Source organism: Cyrtonyx montezumae, unplaced genomic scaffold (genome assembly GCF_038088225.1).
Source record: "Cyrtonyx montezumae isolate F1298 unplaced genomic scaffold, pur_monq_1.0 scaffold_3, whole genome shotgun sequence".
Taxonomy (NCBI): domain Eukaryota; kingdom Metazoa; phylum Chordata; class Aves; order Galliformes; family Odontophoridae; genus Cyrtonyx; species Cyrtonyx montezumae.
In genome coordinates this window covers 42,731,704-42,757,549 of record NW_027072034.1, presented here as the reverse complement: position 1 = coordinate 42,757,549, position 25,846 = coordinate 42,731,704, and the positions used below count along the sequence as shown (strand labels likewise).

General features: G+C 38.0%; 1 protein-coding gene across 1 annotated transcript in view; it reads right to left on the bottom strand.

Annotated features, from left to right (window-relative positions):
- Positions 1–25,846, bottom strand: part of FRMPD4 (FERM and PDZ domain containing 4) — a 302,810-nt gene that overhangs the window by 14,781 nt on the left and 262,183 nt on the right. Inside the window, exons 5-10 of the mRNA XM_065741419.1 lie at positions 16,813–16,858; positions 8,843–8,947; positions 7,621–7,728; positions 4,726–4,857; positions 891–1,010; positions 83–219 (exon numbers count right to left, since the gene is read on the bottom strand). Coding sequence (XP_065597491.1) covers positions 83–219; positions 891–1,010; positions 4,726–4,857; positions 7,621–7,728; positions 8,843–8,947; positions 16,813–16,858 — 648 coding nt within the window. The remainder of the gene's footprint in view (positions 1–82; positions 220–890; positions 1,011–4,725; positions 4,858–7,620; positions 7,729–8,842; positions 8,948–16,812; positions 16,859–25,846) is intronic.

Here is a 25,846-nt window from a genome sequence, read left to right as displayed (position 1 = left end):
CATACAGGAACATTAAATAACCAAATCTATGAGACTCTCCAAATGTTTCATTTTTAGAGATCACACAGTATCCTCAACTTACTCTATATACTTGAGGGAGATTTTCTGAGTTTGCTTGGTGGTCACAGTTGCAATATACATTTGTAGTGCAGCCAACCGCAGGGCAATGTCATATTTCAGTTCTGGTCCAAATCTTTCCTGAACCACATCGTTACAGCTCTGTCAAGGAACCAGTAGAGGGAGCATCAAGTTCAAAAATGTTGCAATAAAATTATAATCCATTTTCTTAAAATCGGCACTGTGTGAAGAAAAACCCCAAACTCAGAAACCAGACCATGCTGAAAGTAGGAATGCTACTCTCAAAGATGTCAGATGCTCACCTGGATAAAGGCACTTCTGGGAATGCAAATTCATCCTTCCTAAGGAATTGAGTTAATCTTTCATGAGTGCTGGGAGAGTGCTAGACTAACTGGGCTTAGGATAGTAGAATTTTCTCTGGTGAGATGCCCAGGAGAAGAACCACATTGCTCATACATCAGTTTTCTTGTCCATTTTACTGGGAGTCTCTTTTCAGACACTATTTCTGTCTGATATTATAATACCAGAAGTAAGAATAAGCAATTATTTTTGCTTCACTCTTTTCAAATGCCAAATATATTTTGGAAAGACATCAAAGCATCACTATTTGGCAGGACTTAGGAAGGAAGGGAACTTTGCAGATGATAAAGATTTGCACATTCCCCAAGTGCACTGACTTTATTCAGCAAAAATAAAACCCAGGGCTTAATGCGGACACTTTTTTGTATATGAAGATATAAATATATACGTATATATTGAACACAATCATCTTTTTAATTCTTCTTGCTAACAATGGCCATGCTTTCACTTACCTGTACATAAAGATATTCAAAAGCAACTGGATCTCTTCTTAAAAGATCAATAGGATCCTTTGGGACAAAGCTAATCCTGAAAAGACATCTCATCTTATGCGAGCTTGGCCTCTGGGTCACCTAAGATAGTAGAATAATCAAAACAGAGTATGTCAACTCTCATCTTGCAAAAGAGTCTATAGTCATGGGCACCGACACTCCTTCAAAGAGAAATGTGGTAACAAGAAAGATAATTCTGCCCAACAAGGAGAGTTATTATAGGCTCCTTACTAAGTGTTGCACAGCAGAATATCATATATATAATCTCATTGAAAGAATTTTAGACTTACATAGGCATGACTGACCAATGTAACTCATTCTCAAAGCAGTGGAATTCATTTATTCAAAGTCAGAGTGAAAAGAGAGAAGTAGACCTTAATGGTAACCATACAAGTCAAATACAAAAGAACTCCAGCAGGATCAAATCACTTATGAACTAGAAGAGTGATATAGCTTTTGGGGAGAGGTCACATCTTATTTTTCAGACCAATTGCCAATATAGGTAGGCAAAGTGCTACCTGGTAGCTATTGTTCTCACATTCTCTTGATTGAACCATAGAATGGCTTGGGTTGGAAAGGACCTCCTCCCAGTCTGTATTCATACCTGGAATTACCTTAAACCAAGTGCAACACCTTATTATGTTTTCATGTGAACACTTTTCAAGAGTGTCCAGATCCCTCTGGATGATGTCTCTCCCTTTTATTTTGTCAACTGCACCAGTCAGCTTGCTGAGCATACACTCAATCCCACTAACTAAGTCATTGATAAAGATGTTTAAGAGCACTGGTCCTAAGACAGACTCCCATGGGACATCACTGGTGACCACCAACCACCTGGACACAGCCAGTGATCACAACTCTGACTACAACAATCCACCTAAATCTTTATCCACTTTATAGTCCACCCTTCAAATCCACCTCTCTCCAATTTAGAGACAAGGATAAGGTGTGGGACCATGTCAAAAGTCTTGCAAAATGACATCAGCTGCCCTTCCCTTGTCTGCTGATGCTGTCACCCCATCATAGAAGTCCACCAGATTGGTCAGACATGATATGCCCTTGGTGAAGCTGTGACAGCTGTCTCCAATCACCTCCTCATCTTCTATGTGCCTTAATATGTCTTCCAGGGGGATCTGCTCCATGATCTTCCCAAGTAAAGACATGATGTTCACCAGCCTGTAGTTCCCCAAGTCTTCCTTTCTCCCCTTCTTGAAAACAAGAGTAATGTTTCCCTTTTTCTAGTCACGGGAGACTTTGCCTGATGGCCACAGTTTTTCAAATACAATGGAGAAAGTCTTGGGAACCACATAAGCCTGTTCCTTCAGAACCCTGGGATGCATGTCATCAGACCCCACAGACTTGTACACATTCAGCCTCTTGAGATGGTTTTGGACTTGCTCTGTTCTTACAGTGGTAGGGATTTTGCTCCCTCAAGACTCACTTAGAAGATCAGGGACATGAGAGGCATAAGAAACCTGTCTGGCCACGAAGATGGACGTAAATTACTTGTTAAGTACCTCACCTTTCTTTATGTCTGAGGAGGCTCTCTCTCCTTTTTCGTTTATCCTGAGAGGAGGGGTGGGGGGTACAGTCTCCTTCCTGTATTTTCTGTCCAATGTATCTAAAGAATTCTTTTTGTCTTTCACATCACTTGCCAAGTTCAATATGATCTTCATCTGATCCCATCTCTGCAAATCTGGGCAGCATCCCTATATTATTCCTAGGCCACCACTTCCACTGCTTATACTTTTCCTTTTTTCCCTTCAGCCTGACCAGCAGGTCCTTGCTCAGCCATGCTGGTTTTCTGCCTCATCTGCCTGATTTCCTATTCTGGGGAATAGGGAGCTCTTTTGCTCTCAGAAAGGCATCCTTAAAGTGCTGCCAGCTCTGTTCAGTTCCTTTGTCCCCAGGGAGAGTTTCCCAGGGGATCTCATACAACAATTTCTTAAACTGCTTGAAGTCTGCTCTCCTCAAGCTCAGGATTCTGACTTCACTCTTTGCCAGGCTCATGCTCCTCAAGATTACAAACTCAACCAGGACCTGGTTGCTGCAGCTCATGCTGCCTTCGATTTTAATTTCTTCAATGACCTCTTCCGTGTTGTTTTCCCAGCAGATACGTGGGTGGTTGAATGAGAGCCTGCAAGCACAACTGCTTTAATCCAATAAAAAATTTGCAAGAAATTGTGTCTTTTCCGTTTTCCTGAGTTGCTCTGGATTAAAATACCTACCCTAGAATTCTGACTAAAACAGATCTCGATCTCTTCCAGTACTTAAAAAGGTCAAAAAGACTTTTTTTTTTTTGTTGGTCAGCACAACTCTTTGCTAAGAATATAATACAGTAATCTGGATATATTCACTGGACACCATCAAAGAGCTAATAATAATTGGATGAAAGAGCAACAGTCCAATAACACTATTGTGAGCCATGGTCAGCAGCAACACTATAATAGCAAATTAGAGTGCTGCTGACTTTACAGGAACTTCAAAGAAGAAATTAATGTAGCTTATGTAGTTTATTTAATTAGGCTAATGTAGTTTGAAAGTTAGTGCACTTTACTATCAGCATCTTTGATTGATAAGTCCATATTTTTAAAATTCTCCAACAGACAGTCTGTATTGCACTAACAATTTTCAGAATGTATGTTGATCGCACATTGTCTCTGACCTCATTCCTGAGTATCCAGACATAGTCTGTATGTATAAATAAAGCTCAGGATGGGATTTTCAAAAGCTCTCTGTGTTGGTTTACTCTGATCCCTCTGATTTCAGTGGGAATTTTACCAGTTACTTCAAAGAGAGACAGCTAGGCCATGAGAGTCAGCACTGAGTACTGCTGGATATTGTGCATTCATTGAGTGGTTCAATCCACAGAAAAAGAATGCTAACACGGCAAAGCTAAATGCTTTTAAGTAAGAAAACAATAGAAAGACCATGAGTGGGTGAGCTGTCTTACTTCATACCACTGCACAGACTCTCGTTATATGATCAAAGGAATTCTGACATTTAAAATAAAATACTGCTTTCCTTGTCTTTAAAAATCAATTTACATTTAATGTAAATTTACATTTTTTGGAAAATTTAGGTGAAAAGTTAAAAATACAAGCATTCTCCTGTCACACAGAAATGGCATGTTGAATTTCAGGCTAAACTGTTTGGCAAAAAGGATAAGCAGCTAAAATCAGGGTTGTCTGCTGGGAATGGTGAAACAACTTTACCTCTACTCAGAACTGGCCTTTCAGCAGCCTGATTTGTCTCCTTCATCTAAGAAAGAAAGTCACAACATTTTCTGATTCACTGTTTACCATCACAGAAGTGACATGATGTATCACTGCATCACCAAGCCAAACTTAGTTTCATCAGAAAGAGTATCATTTCCTGTTATCCAGATACAGATTTGCATAATCAGATAGGAAACAAAGATCAAAATATGTATTTAAAGGAAATTTGACACACTCGGGTTCTCAGAACTATTACACTAGATTTTCCAGCTATAGAGTATGTTCATTAGCTGAGTCATGTACAATATGAAGAATGGCCTTGATAAATATTTTCTAGCTTTAAGTCTGATCTTTGAAGAATGTTTTAGTACTTTTTAATGGCCTAGTGAAGCAATGACATGTGATGCCTATGTAACAGAGAAATAATTATTCCGTGACAACTTGATTCTTACAACCACATCTAAATATTGCCACTATTTGACAGACTGTATCAAGCTAAAAATCTTTTAGTTAACTCACTTGAATACTTAAAAGGATGGAAAAGCTCATTAATATCTTTCACATATAATCCCACAAACCTGAGTTAGAGTCTCCTGTTCATGTAGCAAGAGAAGTTTTGTTCCAGATCCTTCAACCCTTTGCTCCAGCATCAGTGAAAAGTGTTCAATACACTTGATGGAAAGCTTTTCTTGCAGTGTTAAGATGACATCCTAATTCACAAAAGATTTATAAAATATGTTTTAATTCATGAAAAACTTGGGTCTAAGCTCTTCATACACTCTGCATGTACATAGTTCAGGGTGGAAGTCCAGTGATTACAGGAGAGGATGGTTGTATATCATGCATATTTCCCATGAGCACATAAGACAACACACACATTCACCATGGGAAAGATTGATGCCTTTTTATTCAAACATCTCTGAGATAGTATCAGATGTGTATGTGAAAAATACATATGTACTGTGAAATTACAGCCTTATGTGCAGCTTAACACGCATATCATACTTGTGTGGCCTTTAAATCATATCTCATGGTCTCTCTGCAGAGACACTCCACCCACCAGCTCAGGCTGCCCAGGGTCCCATCCAACCTGGCCTCGTGTGCCTCTAGGGATGGGGCACCACAGCTTCTCTGGGCAGCTGTGCCCAGAGCCTCACTGCCCTCAGATAAAAGAATTTCCTCCTAACATCTAATCTACATCTCCTCTTTCTTATTTTAAAACCATTCTCCCTTGTCCTATTGCTATCACACCACACAAAAGGTCGGTCTCCCTCCTGCTTATAAGCTCCCTTGAAGTACTGATGGGCCTCAATGAGCTTTCCCTGTAGTCATCTCTTCTCTAGAATGAAGAAGTCCAGTCTCCTCCCTTATTTTTGAGAGGCCTCACATTGAAAGGGAATGAGTTTGAGAACAATTGTTTCTGAAAAAACAGCTAAACAAATCTCAAAAAACATTTAACTAAGCAGTACTTTATTTCCTATAATGCTTTGTGCATACACCTAAAGCTATATCATCTGGCAAGGAACCTTTTGCTTTAATGAATGTAGTAGCAAAAATAAATATATAATAACCTATCCTTTAAAATAGTTTCACATTATGCTCATAAAAAGATTAAAGCATTTCTATCTATCTAAGAGATTTTTAGATATGCGTAAGTATCCACATGGATAGGATTTACTAAGGAGATCATGCTAAATTGTAATACAAGTGTTTTAAAATAAGCTAGGAAGATTAACTAATCAATTACAGTGTGTTTTTTGAAAATCAACACCACACTGGTAAAAAGATGTATGTAGGAAGAAGGGGCAAACTCTGTACGCTGAAAAGAACAAAAGACAGTATTAATGGATAACAACCAACCCTCTACATAACAGAGGTTAATACTGTTCTGTTTTTACTGAAGTGGAATTTATTGCCTATACATTAAATCTACTTCTACTTACACTCCCGAATACTGCTTAGACACAAGAGGTGTAACAGTAATATGAAGAGACATAACACTAAAAGTAAGCTATTATGAGCTGATAATAAGGTACTTACAGTGCATTGTTTATTACTAACTGTAATTAGAATAAAAAATAATTATTCCTACAAATACTCAGAATGACTAAGGTCAAAGCAGGCTTCAAGAACAGTGCAGGTACGTCACTGAGCCCATGTGGGTATCTGTCAGTTAGATATATGATCTTACAGTACATGACACAGATATGATAGAACCACCAAAAACTTGTGTGATTGACAGCCAAAGACTGGGCTTTAGAGGCAAAACATCCTGAAATGGTTGGTTGGTTTCATGCTTATAAAATAAAATACTAAAACGTGGGCTCACAGGCTTTAGAAGGCTATGCAGATCTCAGTACCTACATAAAATGTCTTCTAATCTTTCACTCAACCAAATTCTCAAAATGATTGAAGAACTTCATTGTCTCACAGCTGTAAAATTGAGGGATTTATCCATTCCTTGGATTCAATTTATTCAATTTAGGTATATACATGAGCTATAATCAGAAGTTGTGGACTGCTCTCATGTAGAACTTCTATACCAATTTTGCCCTTTCACCTGAAGACTGGAGTGAAATGCCCCATGTTTACCTCAGTAAATCATTCTCCTTGCTGTTAAAACTGATTGAGCATATTGCATAATCACAGTGAGCAGAAAACCAGCCTTTCTTCAAACATGCATAACATTACAAACCCAAAAAGCCAGCAAAAGCTGGCATCCCAGCTGAAAAATGCATCCTCAGCCTCTGCTGCTCATTCCCACCCATACATCTCTCATCTCAGTGTCTCAAGATGCATGCAACTATGCAGTGACCTAGATTTGGTAACTGATCTGGGTTAAGACTAGCTCACCCAAACAAAATCCTTGAGAGTACAGTAGCATGCCCAACATAGCAAGTTTTGCTGCTTACTAACTACTCAAGCACCAGTGATGACTCTGCTTTAGGAACCTACATGGAAGAGTGTCACAGACACTCCATAGTAGCCTGGATTGCATGCCAGAGCTTCAACACTTCAGTTCTCTATTTGAAAAGTTATGAAAAGTTTAGATGACATTACACCAAGATAAGCAATTTATCACCAGCATAATCCTACAGTATCACATCCCAAGTTCACAGGACAGTAAGCTAGATGATATTCAATTAGCAAATAACATCTTAATCTTTTAAGATCTTGACTTCTGCTGACAAATCATACTAGTATTTGGCAGTATATCAAAACAGCACATCCATGCAATTTTAATTGCACTGCAGTCACATTAAAATGATCACTCTACTTATTCTTCATTGACAATACAACACATTTTAAACAGGAGAAAAATGGACCAAAACCTCATTACTTCTTAACTCTGAATCCAGTCCCAGCTGAAGACACTATTGATTTTGTTCTTTAAGCACACAAAATAAAAAATAATTATTGAAGGTCTTGCAAAACAGTTGACTAGTATTCTTAGCACTGCATACTAATCCTACCTTAATTGAAGTGCTGCAGTCAAAACGAAAAGATTTGGTTTGTCCATTTTCAAGATACACCTTCAGAACATTTGGCATGAAAAGAAGTGAATTGTCCTTAACTGTTTCCTGCCAAGCAAATTAGTGAATCATATTACAACATGTAACAAGGGAAATCAAAATGTTGCTCTACAAAGAACATCAATCAGATGTAAAGGTAACATCTAAAGATGAGTTTGTTGGGTTAAATTTATAGAAGAATTCAAAAAGCCTGAAAGTGTCTAGCCCCACTTGCTACAGCAGTACTTTATTGGTCTCTTTCCTGGAAAAATATAAACTTTCACTTACATTTTATGTCTGACTTGAAATATTTTCTTCCCCTAAATACTATATCTCAGCAAAAAACGCTACCTCTAATGCTGAAACATTTTCAATAGATTGGAAAAATGCATATATGTTTCTCTGAATACAGCGAGCTCTTTAGAGTCTTATAAAACAGGGACTGCAGATTTGTTATGAAGAACTACAAAAAAGATGTTTTACATTCTTTTTATAGGAAGCTCTTAAATGCTAATCTCTGTCCTTATTTAAGAAGAGTAACACATAATATCGTCACTTGATAGCAATAATTCATAAAGAAGATTTTAAACTAAAAAAAAAGGAAGAGAAAAAAAAGCTTTTTAAAAAAAAGGCAAAAATTACTTTTGAAAAAATATAGTATCAATTTATGTTTGGAAGAGAGTTGGATAAATATATCAATGTGGAAAAATGTTCTGTCTGATTACGAACATGAGCCAGGAGTTTGTGTATGAGGAGGAGTTCAGTGCCTCTCAAAACAATGCTTGCTTTGCTGGAAACAACTTCAGGTTGGTAAAACAAATTTCAAAGAGGTCCCTAAGGTAGTGTTATTTTGTTTTGCTGACGTGCTACTTGCCTTGAGTTTATGATTTCTTTCATATATTAGAGAGCATAAAGAAAGACATATATGTGCTATCATCACAAAATGCCTTCTCTAGCATTTTAATCTCATTATAAAAAGGGACAATTATTTCACATCATATAGGCCCACTGGACTTTAAAAACAGATCTAACTGAAACTTCAAAAAAAGAAAAACCCTCTGCTCTGTAAGCCTAGCACTCCTGTTCTTGTTTCTGCCATATAATTCCCTCACTTTCCAGCCTGGAGGTATACCTTTGTGTGAAACGCTCAGTCCTTCCTAAGCTGAAATAGCTGAATACTCACCGACACCTGGCCATTGATTATTACTTCTTCTGAGAATCGCACTTTGACAGGATTGGACTTCAATCTTGCCTTTTTTGCAGCACTAATAAAAGCTGATTTAGGAGACTGGAAGGAAAAATGATGACAAAACACATCACATAAATTCAAGTTAACAGCTATCATTAATTTTTCAATTTTTTTCCCATTTCTCATACTCTGTAAACTCCACAAATACAGCAATGCTTTGCACACCATTCATTGAAGAATAGGAATGTAGTCAAACCATAATGCTTCCAGAAATAATACAAAGAGTCACTGATGTACTTCGTATACTGAAAGGTATCCCACAGTCAGACTGGAGCAAGGAGAGGGGCTCTTGGTGTATATACACATTCCTTGTACATCACTGTAAAGCAAACTTGTCTGCATGAATGAACACTGTTCAGTGAGCACTGAGTGATCTTCCCTTCAAACACTGAATATTTTTGTTAAGTCTATCATCCACTACATATAGATATAAACATAACTTTTGCAAAAAAAAAAAAAAAAAAAAAAAAAAAAGTCAGAGCTCTGCAGGAACAGTGGCACCTCATTATAAAAGCTCACTTCACAGGTTAGAACCACCAAGAAGAACATACAGGTTTCTCCTGGAAGTATCCCTTATACAACCCTTGTAAACAGCTTTGCTACCAGAGGTCAGACGTTTTGTGGGACTTCACTGATTAAAGACCAGACACTTTAAAATTTTCTTCTGTGAACTAATTGACTTTTACCTGTTACATTGGAATTACCTGAGATCCAAGTTTTGAGCCCTTGGAAGAAAAACCTCTCCAGATAAGAGGGGCTTGACTAACAACTGGGATATCTGACCAATTTTTGGTATTCACAGTAAAAAAGATTTTCTTTTTATTCTCAGGTCAATTACAGATACAGACCTTCTGGCATTGCCCAACTCTATAACCATTGTAATGAGTGATGGAAGCAATTCTGGCTTTGTTGAAAATCACTGTGTTCCCGAGGCCAGGTTTTGGTGCATTTCTTTTAGTAAGATGTAAACTAGAACTTTCAGAATTTATCCAAACTTCCAAGAGTGGCTTTATTAGTTTTGGATACTGAAAATGCAAACTCATGTCAGTCTGCTTATGAAAAATTAAAGCAGGCATCAATAGTGATGATGCTGGAATAACTTCCTATTATCATTGCAGCATGACAGCAGTTCTTGTAAACACTGAAAGTCTTGTCTCCATCACTCAATTTTTGACTTGTCTAATAATCTGCAGGAGTGATAGAGTAGTTCAAGGTCCCTTGTTCTTGTCATCAGTGATCTCTGTTGAGAGACAGATAAATAAGTGGAAAAGTTTTTGTTTTGATTATTTGTTTTTTATTATGATGGAGAAGCTTTGTTTCTAGATACTGTCAGGAATAAGTTTTTAGCTTATTTCTGAATGCCACTGATTTATCATCACACTGAATATATGGTAGCTTTTACTGTAGGCTCAGCATCAAGCAGTGAGGAAAGAATGAAAGATGCTACATTCTCACAGGAAATATCATTGTCTTCTGATATCTCACAGAAATATCACAGCTAGCTGACAATTACTGGAGTGCAAAAAAAGAACCAGGAATTAAAAATGAATACTTCTTCACTTTTACAGTTCATTCTTACCTTTTCTCAAACAACTATATCCATACACGCTTCTAAGCAATAAATGACAGAAACTTTAACCTCAACATCAAACCAAGCTCAGTTTCTAAAACCAATGCTAAAATGTAGGATTGCAGAAGATTAAAAATGACAACAGGAGGAGGAGGAAAAAAATGTTAAAAATAGTCAGTGTCTCAGGATGGAGGACAATAAACAAATTCTTCTTCAACAAGAAGAAACATAGAAATGCTGGAGCTTATACATTATAGTCCAGAGATGAATTCCTAGAAAAACTCAGGTTGTAGCAATACCATGACAAATATAATCAAATACACACCTTGTCTAATTTCCCTCCTCCTCATGTAATCCCTTCCTGCAGTGTGCATGGGAGATGTTCTACATGGCATCCAATAATGGACTGCATCCTGGCTGCTCCTGATGCCATGGGACAGCACAGCTATCGGAGCTGGCTGGCTGGCTGGCTATCCTTTGCAGGGGCAAAGGAAAAAGAGTGGCTTTCACTAGCTCTTCTTGCTTGAAGGGGCTTTTTACAGATGTTTGCTCTTTTCACAGGTGAGTCACCAGCCTGGCTTCTCTCTATAGGCAGAGTGCCAAATTTTCTTCTAGATTCTGGGAACGTTATTTCCATACAGCAAATATGGCAATCTTGTATGTAGTGCTGTCACCCTTTCCTTCTATAACCTCAAAACTCACCTGCAGAGGGCACAAGCATTTATATTATTGAAAAAAATAAAGACTGAAAATTGACCATTGATAGAGGAGCCTAACAAGACTGCAAGGTTTGATCATATCTGCATTCTTTTGGACTCCTGAGTCATAGGTTTCATGCAGCCTAGTGTACAGCCAGAGAAGCATATCGTGGTCATGCACAAAATGTGCAGCTTTCTTCCCTTTTCACTTCTGCTGACACTTCCTCCTGCATGTGGTAAAGGGGCTGCGACTCAGGCCCCCTGCCAGGCACTGAGTAAGTGTGAACGTTGGTTGCATCCAACTGTGAAGACTCCAGCAGCTGTGCCGATTACTTGGGCGTGCAACTGGTTGTTTAAAGGTTTGTGTAGTATCACAGCCTTTGCACTTAACTGCACAACCTCATTGTTTCTATCTCTGTATCAACTTAGCACTTGACATTTTCCTTTTAAGAAAGGAACTATTTCTAAAAATGAGGCAAATACCTATGAAAACTTTGATTTTGATCAAAACTTGCTTGTCTAACAAAACATCAGCAAAATGATGTTCCATTCTATTATACTTGAATGCCTTTGGATGTGTTGGAGAAGAATTACTCTCACTGTGCCATTTTCATTTGTTTCTGATACTCTGTCTTTTAGCCAAATGGAAGCCATTATCCTCAGTTAATGACCTTAAGCAGGAGGTGTTTACAATACTGCAAAACATTTATCAGTGCAAGTAAAGTATTTGCATTGTCACAGATAAAAACAGCTTAATTAGAGTGACTTTTGCAAAATGAGGGGGCATTTTAACAATGAGTCAAAATACTTCAACAAGGGCGAATTTCACACTGTGTGACCTAAACAGTGTTTTCTGTTAAAAGCTCAATTTTAACAGAAATTTAAATAATCTTTACTTGTTTGCACAGAACTCAGCAAAAAATCAGCTGATCATTTCAACACTACTTAGAAAAACTGCTAACAAGTGAGATGAGTCATTCCGTACAGATCCGCTTAGAGAAAATGACAGTGAAGACTGAAACTCCCCTTTTAAAAACAGCTTACTGGGGAGAGCAGTACATGGGCATCCCATTAGCTGAGTCAAAACATGAGAGACTACCATAACAAGAAGAGGCTTTCTGGAAAGCATTATTTTTCTAATGCTATGGACATTTTAGAATTAGATTCTATTTTTGACAGGAGTGTTACAGTAGGTTATTTTTGGACAGCTGTTTGAAACAGTACCCTTCATTTTGAGGGAAACTTGTTTTTCAATGAAAATAAGACTGTCTAGTATTATTTCCACTTTTGCAAATAAACTAATTTGGAGTCGATTCTAGGTGAAATGGTCTTTATTTGCAGCAAAAGCCCCTCTGAACCATCTCTTTCTGGTAGAGCGCTGCAAGAACAAAACATTTACTCATGAAAAAAGATTTAGCATTTAGAAGAGGATAATGTAGTACTGAGCTACCATAAAGAAATCGGCAAGGCAGCAGTATGGGACAAACCCAAAGGTGAAAGGAAAACCTTCTTAATGACAATGAGTGACAATTCAGACAGAGATAAGGTAGTTTAAAATAGCCAGACTGTACATATGCAATTAATTTTAAGCTTGTTACCCATAATTAGTTATTAGTTTAATATGAAATACTATGTTTCTTAGGAAATGGGAAATAATTGCATGATTGCCAAAATGTGTTGACTTTTTCGTCCATCCCTAAAGGCAATTATGTGAAACAAAATTTAGCAAGCAAATAAAATGTGAATAAGAGGAAGTAATAAATTTATTAAGTGGAACACTACATAATGCCCAAAGGCAAACTAAAACCCACTCTTCACAGCTGTGAGCAAGGCTGAAACACCAGCTCACAAGAGGATTGTAGAAGAGCAGGTAGGGACATGAAAGTAATCATGTTGAGAAATTTTACCATGCAGTAATTTGTTATCACCACAGGGCACTGATAGATCACCATCAGAGTATTTCTTTGTTAAATTTGCCACAAATTGAATTGCTGAAAAAACAGTCAGATTTGGGTTCTCGTCAATTCCTACTTTGGTTTTCCTAAACAATGTGATATATCAGGGACAATCATATTTGCATATTTTACTATTGCTAGATGTGATCAATATCTAATCCATCTGCCAGGTGGGGAATAGCCAAACCTTACTTTAACCTAGGCATTGCAAAAATTCAAGCACTTCCATCTACATTAAATGACAGCCTGGTTTTCTTCTACTGTCCCAAATACTGTAGGTGAAACCATGGATCTATTTTGGATTTGGTGGAAGGTGCAGACATCAACTGTGGAGGTCTTTATAAAATATACTCTGCTGGCCCTTTGGGTTCCTGCTTCTCCAAAGTTCAGCTCATTACATTGTCAGATTACTACTTTAAATTCATGATTACTACTCATATACACATGACTTTGTAATGAAGACTTTTGTGAATGGAAGAAACTTTTGGTTTAGTTTCAAAACTTTGTTACAAAACTAAGCATTAAAAATGAAAGATAATGGGAATGATAATGCATCAGAGATGGGAGAAAATTCTAACGAGGAGGGAAGAGACCAAATGGCAACTGCTGGGAGAAAGACTGAAGAAAGAACTAGACACAGGAATGGGTGGACAGGTTGAAAGAGTTTTCATTTTGCTGAGAACATGGAAGTTCATGAAGAATTTTCTTGCAGTGTTCACTGATGAACAGACTGCATATTTTGTCCAACTATATTCCATAAAAATCCATACAGCCAAAGAAGAGGCCTTCTGGAAGAAAGGACAGGAGCAGTAGCAGTCACTGGCATTTGCACAAAGGTGAAAGATGAAGAATGTGCAGCACAGTTCTGACATGAGTGGAGCCTGTTTCAAACAAGAAAGAGTTGCTGGGAAGAGGTGATGTACCTACATTTGTAAGAAGGAACACAGTAATGGTACATTTGTCAATAACCACACCATGATCTCTAAGAGTATAGAGTTAAAGCTATGTATGGAACTGACCATACTAAAAATGCTCATGAAGATATGCAGAGACAAAGGTATTAAGAATGGCTGAGAAAAAGGTCATTATGAGTACAATAAAAAAAACCAATCATTTCTACACAGCCCTTACAAATTCAAGTAGTAAAATATCCAGTTAAACACTCATATCCGACGTCTGAATACTTCCTAAAACTAGAACCTTGGTATTCTTTCTTTTGAAGCCTTCAGGATGAACCTGTTTATTTTTTATACCTGTCTTTCCAACCACAATTCAATATGTTGTAGCTGTTTCTATTAAATGACTCCATAAGGCAAAGCAGCATGAAAAATACTGTGAGTCTCAACAGGATCATTTGTTGCTACATCATTACAAGTCAGAAATAAGTATTAGCTATTGATAATTTTCTGTAAACATTTTATCTTAGACATGTAACTATTTTATAACAAGAAGCAACTCTTTCAAACCCACAAAATATGTTATCTTTTTCCTATAACAAAGCTTGTGCACAGCAAAATTGCAATAGACCTTAGCTGGGTCTGGACTGTATCCAAGGAACTTAAGAGATTAATCATGAGAGCAACTTATCAATTTATCTCTAGGCATAAAATCTGATGAGATAACAAAACAGGTACATTATTTGTTTTGAGCAATGCTTAAAACTTAATAAGGCATCAATAAGAATGATAGTCCACTTACAGAATAAAATGCTCAGAAATTATAATCAAATGTTATACTTGTGAAAATCAAAACTTTAAACTGCTTCAAGTGCTTCAGTCATCTTATGAACAATGGTGATATTAACATAGAAGTGATTTTTAGATTGATGGAAAGAACAAGAAAATCTAATGCTTTGGCTTGGTAGCAATTAAATTTCAATGAATTGAAGCACTAAACAAAACAGAACATACTTAAGCAAAATGATTTGCAAAAGCTTTAAAAATTACTAGGTGAGCTACAAAGCACTATAAATCTAAATTACTTCTGCCTTCACCTGCAATCTTAAAGAATAGTTAACTTAAAAGGATGAAAACACACTCTAAGTAGCACAAATAAAAACTATTAAGAAGTGGCACTCCTGTAATCCATCTTGGCAGATATTTTTCATGCAATTATAGAAACAAAAAGGTTCGCCATAACAAAGTCAGCTAGTTGAAACATTTTTAGAGATGTTTTTCTGACAAGAATGGGGAAGAGGTTCAGTTCTTATTTAAAAGTTCTTACTTTTCCTTTGTCTGGTTTCTACTTCATCTTCCCAGTTTTACAGGCGAAATTGTGAAAGGGAAAAGGGAGGGAGAAACATTAAAGGGGAAAACACGTGTATTATAACTTTTGAAGACATACTGTTCCCAAACTGTGAGACAAAATGTATTTTCCAGAGGACCAACTGCACTCATTACAACTGCTTCCTTCATGGAAGAACACAGAGTATGGCAAATACTCAGGAAGGAAAGCCGAGACGGATGTCACAATTAACACTATTAACAGAGGCAGTATGAGGTCCAGCATGGGCCAGGTGCTCAAAGTGACTCAAGAGCCCCTAGGAGACTTCAGAACCCAGGATTTGCACAAACTGAGGGACCCTGTGCTGCTGCAGGGAACAAACCAGGCTCCACACGCTGGCAGCATCCCAGCTGATTCCCATCTCTATGCATACCTTGTTTCCACTGCAAGAACACTTAGGCTCATAAGTGGTGAGGGAAGGACACTGTGAACCAGCTTGGCCCTGAACTGAACAGATAGGGAATTATAATAGGAGGAGGACAACTGGAGATCTGCCAGGTGCAACTGTCCTGTAGCTGAGGCTCACCCACTAAGCCCACGCCATTGAAACGTCCCAACTTTGGGATAAAAAAAGATCAATTAGAGCTAGCACTGATAAGTGTCATCTATCATATCTACTGACTGCTCTAAGGACAGTCTTAAGGTGACAACCTCCATGACTATATGAGATAAAACTTCCATAATTCCTGAAAAGCATGAGTGCCCCATCTGCAGAGGTAGAGCTGGGAGACTCCAATAGGTCTTCCAGAGAGGAGCAACACAACTACGTGTATAAGCTGAACACATCAGCCCACATGGATGACATAAAACATATGCAATGCTTCAGTGCCATTTCTGGCTCAGTAACATCTGAAGGTAGTTCAGTTATTAATTAACTTTAGCTGCTATGCAATGAGTGGAACAAATTCTGCTTTGCCGCAAACAGGACTTGGACCCAAAGACCTGGAAAGATAGAAGGTCTTGATGTACCTACTTCTCCAGGTCAAAGGCTGGAGAAAGACTGTACCTGTGCTGTAAAGGTCATCCACAATGTCTTCCCCACTTACCATTCAGGCTCTGAGGGGTGAGCTATTCCTGCTTCATAGAAACAGAAGCAGAGCAGCAGTGGGGACTTGACCTAGGCCATGTTCCAGACCTCAGAGAATGATGGAAGCAGAATTCAGCATCCCACTTTATGTACTTTCCTGGCATGAGTTTAAAGATGCTGTTACTATTCAACTTGCATGACATTCTTTGAGTGCGGAATGCAGTAACAGTCTGAAACATCACTTTTAAGAGACACAGGCCTTAACTCCTTAGTTCTTTTTATTGCCTAGATAAGATGAAGAAATAGAATATAGACAGAGAAAAAGCTGCTACGTTGCTAGGAAACATGCAGAAAACACTGCAGATACTTACAGGGTAAGGCTGAACAACGGTAAGGAGGATTGATTCTTTGCAGCTTCTGTAAAAAGAAAAATAAGTGAAATCAAGTTAAGATTCATACTTGCATGTGCTATACCTAATCAGATTTTCTTTCTCAGTCAGAAAACTGAATTAATATGGCAAATTTTATTAAAATCATGTATAAGAGAATTACAGCAATTAATAATATGACAAAATTACAATGAATATTCAAAAGTAAGTTTTTTCTCCAATATAACAAATTGAATTGACTTAATTTTACAGCTCATACTGTGAAATTTTTGCTACAACAGAGACCTGAATCTTCTATCGATGGCCATCTCCAGTAAGAATGAAATAATACTTGATTAACTCTATCAATTCACCATCAATAAATTACACATTTATTTTGGCTACTTTACAATGGAAGTCATTTTTTATGTCATCCAGCTTTTATACACTTAATGCAAAATTTATATGAAGACAGCAGTATTTTCTAAACAAAAATGAAGGCAAAACTTAGCTCCAGATTCTTCTCCAGTTGGCCTTTAGAATTAGTAGATGAAGAGTAAAATTTGATGAATATCCCATTTAGAATATTCAGTTTTAACATGACTGCTTTACCAAAGGTCTTTTTTGAAGTGGAACAGCTCTTCTTTGGGATAAAACTAGTGAATGGAGAATAAATGTGCACCTCTCTAACAGAAAACAGATTAACAGCCTAAAGAGACGAAACTTGGTATGATCAAGTGTCTAGACAAATAACAAATAAATGCATACTTTATCATAAATCGGAGGGTGGTTGGAACTCATGGATAAATAGGGAAAAGAAAGGGTAAAGTGGAATAATGAGGAAAAGATGTCAGTCAGAGTCAATATATTTTATTACCCTGTTGGCCAGAGGTCTTCTGAGGACAATATTAGCTATGAAAAATTCAGTTGCTATTTTGTTGAGATGGAGTTGATTTTCTGTTGCTTTCACTTCTGAACACAATTAATTGCTTATTTATGTGATTTATTGGTTGGCTAACTGAAGTACAAGTGATTTAACATGCCTGAACTGTTCAGTAGTACAAACTAAAATAAATAACACTGTATTGGTCTTATACAGCATCACCTTATACTGCATATTCTCAGCATTGACACACCATTTAAATAGCCAAAAAGCAATGAGAATAGAAGAGGGCCTGAAAGCCCAATCAGAAAAACAGTCTGGAAAGTCAGAGTATACTTGAAGCTGGCAGATCTCTGAAAGCCAAATGAGATGGTAAATTCTACTTCTGTCTAAGCCAGCAGTCACGCAAGGAGCAAGGTCTGACCAAATATCCCCAAACTGAAGTTAAATTTGTTAATCTGCAACTATTGCTCCATATACACAGACTCACAGAATTGTAGGGGTTGGAAGGGACCTCTAGAGATCATGGAGTCCAACCCCCTGCCAAAGCAGCTCCCTAGCCCAGGTTGCACAGGTAGGCGTCCAGGTGGGTCTGGAACGTCTCCAGAGAAGGAGACTCCACCACCTCTCTGTGCAGCTGTGCCACTGCTCCATCAGTGCACTGGGAAGAAGTTCCCATGCACATTTGTGTGGAACTTCTGTGCTCCAGTTTGTGGCCATTTCCCCTCGTCCTATTGCCACACACTGCAGAGAAGAGTCCATCCTCGACCCTTTGCCTCCCTCTCCTTAGGCACTTATAGATATTTGTATCAATGTATGCAAAGTGTATAAGTAGACTTTTCAAATGAAGGAACTGAAGGTTTGCATTGCTTGTCTGTGATCAGAACAATAGAAATAAGTAAAAAAAAAAATTTTTTTTAATTAAAAAATTGTGAAAATATATTCTGCCACAAAGCAAAACTGTTTTTTCTCCTTTGGATATAATAACAAATACTTGAAGGAATTTCCCACAATTATTTTTCATTTCAATAAATTTCTATCCAATTTGTCACTACTCTATTAGTCTAGGCATATGTGTGGATGAAAAAGTCCAGAGTGGTTAGGTACAGGATAAACAGATAAACCACATCCCTGGGATAAGTACTCCAAGCCCAACTGACCTCTTCAGTTACTTTCAATCCACTAATTTATGTTTCTCATGAAATCTAAGATTACAGACAGCCTTGTCTCCTGCTGTCCAGTTACCTTAGAGGATTGCCATTATGAAAGAAAATCAGCCTCTCAAGAATATGTTTTCCAATTCTTCATTCTCTTGGATCCAATCTGTCCAAGAGCCAGTGTAGGCAAGACTAACAAGGGCACTTTAAAAAACAAAAGGTCATCATATTAAAATTTATTTTGGAGGCAAGACTTTCTTACAGGATAGGCACTTGCATTAAAATGACACTAGACCCAGGATCTACCCAATATTTGAGGCTTTAATAAGGCCATTTGGAGTATGGAGACTCAAACATGTTACATATACACAAGGTGGGTGTTGAGCACCATTTATAGCCCTCTCATCATCAGAAAAAACATATTCTATAAAACATGTGTTACATACATAGCATGTTCTCTTGTGTTACAAGAGAAATACACATTTAATCAATCACAACTCAACCATTTGTTCCAAAAATTTCTGAACACGTGATGATAAAACTTCATATCATTTTCTTCTTCCAGCGCTGTTAGAAAATCATATATGCTTAAATGATAATCCTTGCACTGCTCTGGAGACTGTCAACTGTGCCATATATTGTATATATCAAAACAGTGGAAAAAAGTGGAAAAATATTGGACCATGCACTGTGATCTGCAAATTCTATAGCTTAAATGCCTGTGTATATATACTTTTGACAGTAGAATGCATCAACAGTTTAGATTAAACCACATAAATGAGGTACATTACCACACTTGAGTTACTTCTTCTACAACTTCAGAAAGAGAATGGTAAAGGCTAAAAAAACAACTGTAGTCATACTTTCCTTCAGAATTGTCTTTTCCTCTTTTGATAATCTGACTAATGTAAAACAAAATAGATGTGTATATGTTACAGATATTTAATTAACTTTCATACTAATTTAACCACAACCTAATTATTTTTATTTTAAATTTAGACTTGTCCACATACACTTTTTAAAGCAAAACCTCACTCAAGATCAGTGATATGCATTTCCAAACTTTGATGACGCTTTAGGAGTTTTTGTGTGCCCTACCATCTGATCAGCTGACTACAGAAAAAAAAAAGAAAAAAAAGAAAAAAAAAGGTTTCATAATGTTTCTTTCATTTGCTGACATTAGAATCAAATGGCGAGCACAGGGCTAAAACCTGAAAATTGCAGTGGGAATTTTGGTGATTCATCTATTTGTCCTTTGCAGTGCCCTGAATGGTGATTGCATTCATGTGTTCTGGCACTCCTTACAGCTACTTAGGCTGCAACCATGAGAGAATATCAATGTCGTGAGAATCAAATTATAGCACATTATAAAGGTTAAAGTTGTATTGCTAAGTATAAAGCGTCTCGGACTACAGAAGATGTTAATATTCTGCTACAATACTAGCCATTGACTTTGTCTGTAAACTTGCATCTGGAAATCACACTTCTGTTTCCCTTTGAGCCGGAAGAAAGAAAGGCATGTAGGAACAGATGGGGGGAGTGGGGAGCTTCCTAGTATCTGAATGATATGGAACAAGTGTCTCTGTTCTTTTCATGTGTCCTTTAGCAGATACAGTACTTGAGTAAATACAAAGAACATATATTACATGTATTCACTCTTAAGAACTGCGAATGGAAAACTATACTCATTTATAAACTTTTAACAGTTCTATATACTAGAGGTGTACTTTCTTTCCCACTGAAGATGATGAAATCAGAAATTGACATATAATAAACAATATAATTTACATTAATGGGCTATATGATTTTACATAATTTGTTCTGTTCTATTTCTGGACTTTCTATTTTGTGTTGGGTCTTATAAGTCCAAATTCCACAATTACAGAGTGAGATGCCATGATCTGTGGAACGTTTCACACTAAATTTTTAAAGTAAGAAAATGCATCAGTCAATCTCACTACAAAATATATCGTTACCTCAAACGCCACGTTCAAAGGTAAGAAAAGTAGAACTCATCTTTATCTAGAATCTAGGCTAGAGAAAAATCATTCAACATTTGAATGTCAGCATTATAAAGATTAAGGTGGTAATAACAAATAGAGTTTGCATGAGAAAGATAAAGTCATTCTATTGTCATACATTAAGAATGATTTCAAAAGGATCATTTTGATTTGAGCTGTATATACATTTCTACATAAAACCTGTTCCCTTTACAGCAGTTATCTCCACCTGAGGGAGGTTCAAATTTTACTTCTCCAGACTTCTGTCATATGCAATGGCTCCTGTGGGAAAGAATGGTTTGTTTGAGATCTACCTGGGTTTACCTCCAAGGCTGGAGACAGCTACTGGAGGGAGAAAACTTGGTGAGACAGAGTGGACTTGTCTCAGCCTTTTATCACACAGCTTCCCACAGTCTACACCTCCAGGTCATTCACTGTTGTCAGCCTGACTGGGTGGATAGCAGAACTGTGACAAGCTGGGTAACAAATGCTGTACTCGTTGAAGGCTATGAAACAATGTAGAGGGATGAAGTAGAGGGGTTTTAAGAAGATTACAACTTACAAAAGGCTATTTTTGTCACAAGGAGAGGCACAAACACAAACGCACAAGCTAAAAACCCATGCAGTCCATATCTGCTTAATATAACTCCTCCAGCAGGAATCATGGTATGGGGGTTCTTCTCTCTCAGTTTCTGAAGGCAACATTGAAACACACAAACTGCAAGGCAATTTTTCCATGCTTCAGCAGCTAAATTAACATTAAGAGGAAAAAAAAAAAAAAAGCCAAGCTACTGTGGGCAGACTGCTTCTGGCTTCTGGATTAACAGGTGAATTAGCAGGTGAATAATCCAACCTCTCAATCCCTAGGCAGATGATGTTTTCCAGACAAATTCTAGGAGAACAAAGGAAAACATATACTTTCTCAAAGGACTGCCAGTACTTGATGCAATAACTATTCAAAGGGTGGCAGTGGGATTTCAGTGTGTGCCAGTCCAGCTGGATGCATTGACTTCTGTTTCCCTGGAGATCCTGCGCACAGCTAGAATGGGCACTGCTACCATCATGCAGGCAAGGCAGGGTACGCCGCATATGGCATTGGAACTCAACTCCATCTCAGGGGAGAGCTGCAGGAGTGCAGCATGCAAAGAGAGCAGCAATAGGCTTGTGAAATAATGCATGTTACCATAACGGATGAGATGTGGAGTCCAAGCAAGGAGAGAATGGGTAATGCCGCATGGATAGAGGAGATAGGAAGGATGTTGAAGTCCCTGGTTTCAGGAGGCAAAGGATTCACACACCTAGAAAACTTGCAGTTACCTCTTCTTCTACTGTTACTGTTGACATAACTGCCCTTAGCCTCACTGTCAAAGCAGTAAAACATTTTTGCATCCAAGCAGTGTCAACTTGTGAACTCTTAGGGCCCTCTGTTTAATTAGAATAGCTCTTCTGCTTTGCAACATCTATTAATTTAAGTCTGCCATTAAATACATGAGGATATTCAGTGGCAGAAGCAGTCGACACAAGAATCTGGGAATTTTACAGGGTTCTGGTTCAAATGTCTGAGCCTTAAAGCTGTGAGCAATGGATGCCTGAGATGAATATTGTCCTATAAAGTAGAAAAGATATAAGCACGGGATTATTACTGCACTGCAGGATCAAACAGCAGCAGAAACGCAGCTGAGAGAAAAGATACTCTGATTCTAACATAAATAACTTCAATAATAGCATACAGAAAATTACTGTCAAAGCAAATTGTGTTTTATATAAATGTACTTTCTTTTAAAGGTCTGGCATGGTGTGAAAGTCAATCTTGAAAATTGTCACAGTCTGCAACTGGCACTAATTGGAACCCTGGTTGGCAGTCTCCATGAGGGGCCAAGAAGTGAGTGTGTCTGCAGGCTGAGTTATGCTCTGCCTCTGATAGAAGTGGTCCCTTCAGATCGGGGATGTGGCACACTGGTGGGATTTCATACAGGAGACACCATTTCAGATGCCTCTGCAGTAACGACTTTGAGAATAATAATAAAAAACAAAACAAAACAAAACAAAACAAAAAACCCTTTTTCTCTAAGGCTGTCTATCTGTCAAACTTTCACATGTACTAAATCCACTGTTTCCTCCTTTATTAGTACTGTGGCAAGGAAAACCCTATGAAGCAGAAGTTCTTGAATTTCAGTGGTTCACAAAGACACACAATCACCTCCAGCCAAAATATTTTCACAAACACCCAGAGTTGTCCAGTTGCCCTGCTGCTAGCATTCTTAACTGTAATTTTTGATAACTAAGTTACCAGACCATTAAGTCAAACTGTAAATACCTGTGTGCACTGTACAAGAGTGTCTTGGTAAGACTGCTTAGAATATCAACAGCAGTGTTCCAGTGCTATCTAATTATTGAGCAATGCCACCTGCAATCCTTTACCAGGCAGTGCCTTGCTAGCTTGTTCTTATTACACCAGTCTTCAATTAATTCTGGAGTGCAACTCTGAGTATCAGCAATATGCAGAATACTCTGCATTGACTGGGCATTCCTTAGGCAACCATTTTCCTATTTGGACATATTTAAGATGTTCCTCACTCAGCCCCAGCCTTGACCAGGAGAAGAAAATATATTAGGGGTTAATAGCTCTGGTGTTCTCTCCTGCAACAGAATCATTATTTGCTTATTTTGGCCACTGGAAAAAGAGACAGATGGGTATATATGTGTATTTGATGGAATGAGATTTTCACCAAGTCATACTGTTAGCATGTCACTGCCACAGCATCATAGCATAAATCATTTCACGCTGCCCAGAGGTGTTATACTCCCAAGGAGAAAAACACAGAGTTTACTCCCCTATTAATTAATTGCTCAGCTGTACTCTTCTAATTAGACTTTCTGCACATTAGTTCTAAAGGATCAAAGGCAAATAAAGTGAGATAATATTGGTCTCTCAGGTCACATTTCAGTGACCAACATTTCAGTGCTAGTTTTCCAACTATTAACTGCCAAAGCCTCAGTAGCTCTGAAGAAAAGTTAATTCTCCAAGTGCAATAAACACAGTGCAATATACACCAGCCCCAGGATGGCTATTTATGAGACATCTTTAGGAATGGTGTTATGGCTCTACTAAACAATACTCTTGAAGTCAGATATTTACAGAACAGGGTGGTGTCTACAGCTAGAGTACCTCCACTATCCTGAAAATATCTCACCTGTATTCACCAAACTATATTGTTTCCATCAGACAGTGGTGACATTTAGGTGTGTTAAACTAATGCAAATATCTTGATGACACCTACCCTTTGCACTAATATACTTACTGAGGACTTCAAGGAACTTGGACTTTACTGAATTAGTGAGTCTGCAGATGAATTATAACCATTTTACAAGATCCAACATGATGCTGATGCAAAAGCATCATTGAAGCCTATGAAACAGTGTAGGGGGATGAAGGAAAGGGGTTTTAAGAAGATTACAGCTTGTGATGTTGTGGCATGAGCTCACATACTGATCCTTCAGGGCAGCCACCACAGACCTAGTAATGACTATGAAATCCAGTCCAATTACTGTGTTGTCTCCTGAATTCAGCTTCCAAAACTACATCCATCATGAATTTGTAACACTTGCACAGATGACAACAGCAAAACCTAATTAAAAAAAAAAAAAAAAAAAAAGTAAAATGTAATCGAAATAGTTTTCTAATTTTCTATATTTTTGTAAATACATATGGATGACCCAACGAGATTCAGAATTATTTTATCTGCGACAGAAAGAAAAATGCTGAAACACCTTATGTGCTTTTCTTTATATGTTCCAGATGTTTCTCTACCACAAATACAGGCTGGGTGGAGAATGGCTTGAAAGCAGTCCTGAGGACAAGGATTTAGTAGTATCAGTTGATGAAAGACTCAGCATGAGCCAGCAATGTGCACTTGCTGCCCAGAAGGCCAACTGTATCCTGGGTTACATCAAGAGAAGTGTGACCAGCAGATTGAAGGAGGTGATTCTGCCCCTCTATTCTCATGTGACCCCACTTGGAGTACTGTGTCCAGTTCTGGAGCTCCCAACACAAGAAGGACATGTAGTTGCTGGAGCAGGTCCAGAAGAAAGCCATGAAGATGATCAGAGGGCTGGAGCACCTCCACTATGAGGACAGGCTGAGGGAGCTGGGGCTCTTCAGCCTGGAGAAGGATCAGAGGGGACTCTACAGAGGCCTTCCAGTATCTGAAGGGAGCCTACAGGAAAGCTGGGGAGGGACTTTACAAGGGCATGCAGCAACAGGGCAAGGGGAAGTGGCTTTAAACTGGAAAAGAGTAGATACAGACTAGATCAGGAAGGAATTCTTTAATGTGAGGGTGGTGAGACAATGGAAAAAGTTGCCCAGAGAGCCTGTAGATGCCCCCTCCCTGGAAGCATTCAAGGCCAGGCTGGATGGGGCTTTGAACAACCTGGCACAGAGGGATGTGTCCCTGCCTATAGCAGGGCATTGGAACTAGATAAAGGTCCCTTCCAACCCAAACCATTCTATGATTCTATGACCTGAACTAGCTTAAGAGGATTTTTTTGACGCTTTACTGAATTTTCAGCTGTTGCTTATAAATCCTGATGAAGTCACATAGGTGTTTGAATTTCTACATCAATAGTGGAAACAGACAAAATAATGAAAGGACTTAAGGAAATGAAATGATTAGGTAACTTTGCAAGCTGTGAAATGGTGTTATTCCATTTCTTTATCACACTGCAAAATAGAGGTTAACCGTTTGATCTAGCAACTGAAAGTGGTGCTTCAGAGAAAAGAAACTAACTCAATTCACATAATGAAGCCTTGATCTTTGCAGACATTTTTTCTCTCTTTTCTAATAGTTTTATTTTTAATTTGTTTTATTTGACAATATACTATAGAGTAATAATAATCATCTCTTTATTTTATTTTCTCCAGTTTCACTGCAGACCTCTCATGTCTCATGGGAAGGCAAAGTTTTGACTTTACTGATGCTGGGTTACTTCTCTTTATT